Below are 6,472 nucleotides of genomic sequence, written 5' to 3' on the forward strand. Positions count from 1 at the left end.
GCTCCGCATCGACCCGCTAATGTGTCCGTGTCTGCTCTCTGATTGGCCGAGAATGACGTCAATCGGGGATATCCACTTGGAAAGGCGGGGCTCGACCCTGAGGTTTCAATTTCTTTGCAAAACAAAACCAAAAAAAAAAAGTCAAAATGGAATACAGTAGTAAAGAACACTGGCGTAATGTTACTGCAATATTATCCATTTTAAACATTGTATTATTGTAAAGATGTACCTCAATAATGTAGAACATTACAGGAACATATATTTCATTAATGTAGTCCAAATAGTGAAATTTACACATGACTACTCTCAAAAGGAAGGGATACTGTGGTTTGGGGTGTATTTTTGGATGTCTAAAATCAACTAAGGGTGTTTTTCAAACTTCTTACAAAAAAAAACGATTTAACTCCACGTGCAACATTGAAATACAGTAACCAGTAAGCCTCAGCGTTTATCAAACTCAAGACAAGTTGTACTTCTAAAAAGCGTACAGTAGTTGGTACAACTGTAAGCCACTCGAACATTATGCAGTTTGAACATTAATTCTGCACTAAAATATAGGAACATACAAAAAAAACAGTTCTTGACGATCAAATGCAAAAGTAATGAATTTATTGAAGAAGTACTATTGAAATTAAATACAACTTGATTGAACTATAGTGATTTTTTTTTTCGTCATATACTGCTAGGTGGAGCCCATGTACCATGTCAAAATATTCATTGCTTTAATATTTTATGCATAACCTGTTGATCTGTAACAACAACAGCAATTCAGGAACATTTGAAAAAAACATTTCCAGTTCACACAAGTCATCGCTATATCCACAAATGCAAGTTGAAACTCTACCACACAGAGCAAAAGCCATATATCAACAACATCCTGAAAGGTTAAAAGGTAGCATCTGTGATGGGATATGGTTATGATAGTGACCATGGCATGATTAGCTTGCACATCTCTGAAGGGTACGTTAATGCTGAAAGGTACATATTGTACAGGTTTGGAGCAACATACAGAACGCTGCCATCCAAGCAACATCTTTTTCTTGGACGTCTATTTCAGCAAAACAACGCCAAATTGCATTCTGCATGTTACAACATGTAACAACAGCATTGAAAACGTGTGGCTCAGTAAGAAGCACAAAATATGGCAATGGAGACTACCTATTGAGCATCTGATGTTCTACATCAAGGAGGAATGGGAAAGAATTCCATCCGCAAAGCTTAAACAATTGGTGTTTTCAGTTCCCAAATGCTTATTGAACGTTGAAAGGAAATGTGATGCACCACGGTGCTAAACATGGCCTATTGCAGTCTTTGTGGGGAACTTTTTGAGGAATTTATTGCAGGCATCAAGTTCAAATTAAGTCAATATTTGTGAAAAATAAAAATTGTCAGTTTGAACAGTATCATCTTTCTATTGATTCAATGAATATTGGTTGAAAAGCATTTGCAAATAAATAACTTGTTTTACACAACAGCCAAACTTAATTGGAAATGCGGTTTGTAAATATGTTTCACTTTTTCTATTTAACAACTAAATTGAGTTAAGTTACGGTTACGATATTCTGATTTTGGAAGACGAAACCTGCTGCCTTGCTACAACATGAGGTACACTTGCAAAATCAAGTCAGGTGCAATAGAAGGGAAGTAACCTTTTGACTAGCTATTAGATTTTATTTTCTCTGTCACATGAAACATATGAAGAGCCAAATGTTGCTATGTGTATTTTATATAGTCTTTTTGTGCGGTAGATTTGATAGAGTAGGTACTTTGTCACTCTGCGATCGACTGTTATAGCCATGCTCTTTTGAATATCCCATTTGAAACACTGAGTTCAAGTAATACATTTGATTCATAAATCCTTCATATCCAGATACCAGTTTCCAAACATCCACTAGATGTCACCACTACAAGTCCTTATTGTCTACAGTGTACAGTATGCAGTACTCCCAACTTTCTGGGGGTGGTGCAATGTTTTATCCCACCTTTTGGATTCTTGATATTTATTTTATCCAGCTGCAACTCCTGAACAGTTATCTTACAGTTCCATAATTACCCCAATTTGTGATCAATCCTGGGAAAGAACAGAGACAGCCCAACGTCTGCAAAAGTATCTATGATAAATAGCTACGATCCCTGATGCGACCTATTAGTTTCATCTTGGTGCAGAATTTAGTTTTGAACGAAGTGTAATATTTCCACAAACTTGTTGAACTTTGCCAATGCTGAATCAGTTGGAACTAAATTTGCTGTCACTGCAAAAACTATTAGTTGTTTCATTCGGGTTTATCCAGCTTTGATTGATTGGTGATGAATCCTAAATACAGTCAACAAAAAACAAAGTCTACCAACCCCTGTTCGAATGCCGGGGTTTTGTGACTCATCTATCCCTCCATCCATTTTCCATGACACTTATCCTCACCACACAGGAGTGCTGGAGCCTATCCTAGCTAACTTTGTGTGAAAGGCAGACAACCAGAAAAAAAAGCAGGACCAACATATATCGTTTCTGAACTTTTTGGAGAAGTAATAGTAGCTGAAATAATGTGTTTGTACAAGTCTGCACACCCTCTTCGAACTGGGATGTTGCTGCATTCAGAATTCCCTCATTCAAACTTATGTTAAATGAGACTCAGCACACACCTTGCCCCATTTAAAATGCATTTATTCACCCCAAATCAATTTAGTTGTCACGTCCCATCGGAACGAGAGTAGGACCCAAATGCAGGACTCGGAAGATGCAAGGTAGTTCAAGGAGACACGTTTATCATATGCAGAGGTAGGGGATCGAGCAGGCAGTCCGGTGCAGCAGCGGTAGTTGGGACGTCGGGCGAAGAGAGCAGGTGAGCGGGCAGCCAGGAGTCGGTACACAGGAGAACAATCAAAGCAGGCAGAAGTAACGAAGGAGTCAGGCTTACAAGCTTGGTCGGAGAACGGACGAAGGTCGGTACACACAGGTTCGACCAGGGATACCGGAGCACACGAACGGGACATGAAGCTCAACGAACTGGCGCCGGCCAGTTGTCATCGCGGTCATATAAATCCACAGCATAATCAGGCTGCATGAGGCGCACGTGTGCACCTCCCAATCAGCGCACCTGCGCGGACACCCGCACAGCTCGTGCTGGAGCGGCAGGATCGTGACATTAGTAGAAATTTGCAGGATTTTTTTCTCTTCCTTGCAGAAACCTAAAGGTTTTGTGTGGTAGCATTAGCTGCTATTTTGAACTGTACACAATTTCCTTCATTCATAGAAAATATTTCTCAACATATCGCCTCAGCCTTTTCGTTTGATCTGCTACTTGGAGAACCCCGTTTTTAGTTTTCTTGATCGTTTTGTTTTTTTTCTCTCGGATTCCGTGGTTCTTGCAAATAAAATCAGATGCACAAGATAGGGCCAAAACTGGCTAATTTTAACAAAAGGTTTACGTTGAAAACCACAAACTTTAGCTATAAATGAAACACGCGATTTTACCGTAGATAGAAGGGCCACTTGCACAAGGCAAGATGTGACAGCTGTCAGGCCGCATGGGGGCGCTCTTGCTGTGTTGGGCGGCGCGTGTGCGTGCTTCCAAGGCACGCAGCCGGTCTGTATGCGTGTGTAGTGTAGTGTAGGCTGTCTCCCCCAATCCCCAACCCCCGCTTCCATGTCTCTCTCGCTCTCTCTCGCTCTCTCTCTCTCTCTCTCTCTCTCTCTCTCTCTCTCTCTCTCTCTCTCTCTCTCTCTCTCTCTCTCTCCTCTCTCTCTCTCTCTCTCTCTCTCTCTCTCTCTCTCTCTCTGGTGATGATCAACTGTGCTTCCGATCTGCGATGGGTAACACACGAGATGCAAAGCCGGAGCAGAGTGTTGAAGTCCAGCAGAAGACCTCTGTGTGAACTTCTCCAAGTCCCATCCTCCCCATCCTCATCACTCGGGATCCAACTTCGACACATCACCTCCACCCTACAATTGGAAAGTTGAATTTTCCTCCAAGAAGAACACCGCGGAAGTGGCCATGAACGCCACCGGCTTCAACCACACGGAGGGCATGCTGTGCTGCAACTTGTCATCCGTGGTGAGCGACGAAGGCTTGACGGGCGCCTCCCCCGACGAAAGGAGCCTGTTCGTCATGCGGGTGGTGCAGATCGCCGTCATGTGCGTGCTGTCCCTCACGGTGGTCTTCGGGATCTTCTTCCTGGGTTGCAACCTGCTCATCAAGTCGGAGGGCATGATCAACTTCTTGGTGACCGACAGGAGGCCGTCAAAAGAGGCCGAGGCGGTCATTGTTGGGGCATACTGAACTAAAACCCCCGGATTGGGACTCGGGAGTTGGGATTCCTGCCCGTGCACAATGAGATTGATCCAGGAGGTAAAAACTGGTCACTCCTGTGGGGCTGTATTATTATTATTTTTTGTATTTTTTTTCAAGAGGTCTTTTTTTTCTATACCGTATTCACTGTTGTAATGTCACTATAGTTGCAGTCCTTGTTATCATTAGATATGTTGGTGGCAAAGGAGCATCATGTAAATATGAACTGTATCTTTTGCATACAATGAGCACAAGTATGTGTGCGTGTGCGTGTGCGTGTGCGTGTGCGTGTGTGTGTGTGTGTGTGTGTGTGTGTGTGTGTGTGGTGTGTGTGTGTGTGTGTGTGTGTGTGTGTGTGTGTGTGTGTGTGTTTGATAGAGAGAGAGAGAGAGAGAGAGAGAGAGAGAGAGCATTACAGCTGCTTAATTAGAATAAATTCACTCTGTAATTAAAGACCCCAGTTTTAATTAAGGTGTTTTTGCATATTAGATACCTACCCACTTCCTAAAACCCATCTTATTCGGTATAGCTCAGTACAGGGTATTTGAAAAAGGTGGGATGTAGCATATTTCACCTTTCAGGTATTACAGTATTTGTATGACAATAACTGTGAAAGCACGTTTTCTATTTTAGCTGAAAATGCATTCATACTACTTACCAATATCTGAAATAATACGTAACGCTCTTAACATCACTATCCAATGAAAAAGCATGGGTCTCTAAAGCTTTTACTTGTTTTTTTTTTTCAAGTTGAAAGCAACATATATTTTATTTATTTATATCAATTGAATGTTGATTTTGTTTCATGCGTGTGTGTCTTTTGGATTAAAAACGAAATGTGGCGAAATATGCTTTTCATTGGACAGCAACAAGTGTGCTTAATTGCATGATCTCTTCAAAGCAGACTGAGGAACACATAAACAGTAGATTTTCTTATTTTTTTCTCCCCTTTGGTCTCTGCCAGTTGTCCAGAAAGTAGTAGAGGAATATTAAAATTGGAAATCTGGGTCTACCACCGCAAACCAGTCAGTATGCTTATCACATGTATATCATCTGCATTAATTTTACATTTTCCTGCTTCAAAAATTTCCATATAAAGTTTAGGGGTAAAATAGAAAATAATGGGAGTCTTTTTTTGGAATGCGTGGTGTGCTTGCTTGCGCGCTGGCAAAATGAGATTTTTTTTTTGGGCAGTGGTTCCACCAAAAGATGCATACTTACAAAGTAGGTTTATGCTAAAATGGGCAAAAACTGTGATACTATGACAGTAAGATTTAATGTCCTATTGTAAATATTAATTGAGAATAATAAATGCAACATTTGCATGGAATGTGTATTCATTTTTTTAAGCACTTTTGGTCATTTTCACTAAATCTGTCATTATGACCTGACAGGAGTACATAAGGAAAGTGATCTTTGGAAAAGTCAGACCTCTCTGACCTCATCTTGTAGATCTAATTTGAATGTCGTAGATTAACTTTTTTTGAAGTAAACATTTTGTGGGGACTTAAGGAGAAAATAGGACTAATAATGGCAAACAAACCAATTTTCTGGAGGTGGGGGGAGGGCACAAGAACATTTCAGGGCAGCTTGAACCCATTTTTTTCTCGAGTTCTCTTATGGTCCCTTACACTGTAATCATCATCCATTTAAATGAAGTATTATCAATTTGCAGCATACTGCTTGCAATATTCGTCTTTCCCGTACCTTTTTTATTCGGAGTAGAGTCTCTGAGGAGGAGAAAATGTGGAGATTAGAGTGTCTTTGTGGACATTTTTCCTCATGTCCCAACAGTCTGGCCTTAGCACCAAGCACACACACACCTTAACACCGAGGGACATGTAAGATATAGTGCCAGCATTCAGTCAGTAGTGCACAACAAACTGATCTGTCTATAGAGCTTGTGAGTGATACCTCCCGGGATATTTAGGAATGCGTGTAACCCCACAAAACATGTCTGGATGCACAGACCAAGTGTTACGTCGCAGTAGGATCTCACTCAGTGTATTCTCCACGGGTCAGAAAGTCAGTCACGGCTGTGCTCCACGGCCGCAACCACAGCCACTGCAGGGCGTTGATTGCGGGCTAAAAAGAGGTTTCAGGTCCTGGCTTGGGAGCGCGTGATTGGCTGGCTCACAGCGGTCCAGTCGATGGAGCCGATAGCGACTAAAAGCTCTGCAGGAAGT

General features: G+C 41.6%; 1 protein-coding gene across 1 annotated transcript; it reads left to right on the forward strand.

The window, feature by feature from the left end:
- Window positions 1–3,741: 3,741 nt before the first annotated feature.
- On the forward strand, window positions 3,742–4,605 carry rprma (reprimo, TP53 dependent G2 arrest mediator candidate a). Its single transcript, XM_061841971.1, has one exon. It carries the CDS (start codon window positions 3,993–3,995, stop codon window positions 4,275–4,277), a length of 285 nt encoding a protein of 94 aa, XP_061697955.1. The 5' UTR covers window positions 3,742–3,992; the 3' UTR covers window positions 4,278–4,605.
- The last annotated feature ends 1,867 nt before the right edge of the window (window positions 4,606–6,472 follow it).

The sequence above is a fragment of the Syngnathoides biaculeatus genome, chromosome 14 (assembly GCF_019802595.1).
Source record: "Syngnathoides biaculeatus isolate LvHL_M chromosome 14, ASM1980259v1, whole genome shotgun sequence".
Classification (NCBI taxonomy): Eukaryota; Metazoa; Chordata; class Actinopteri; order Syngnathiformes; family Syngnathidae; genus Syngnathoides; species Syngnathoides biaculeatus.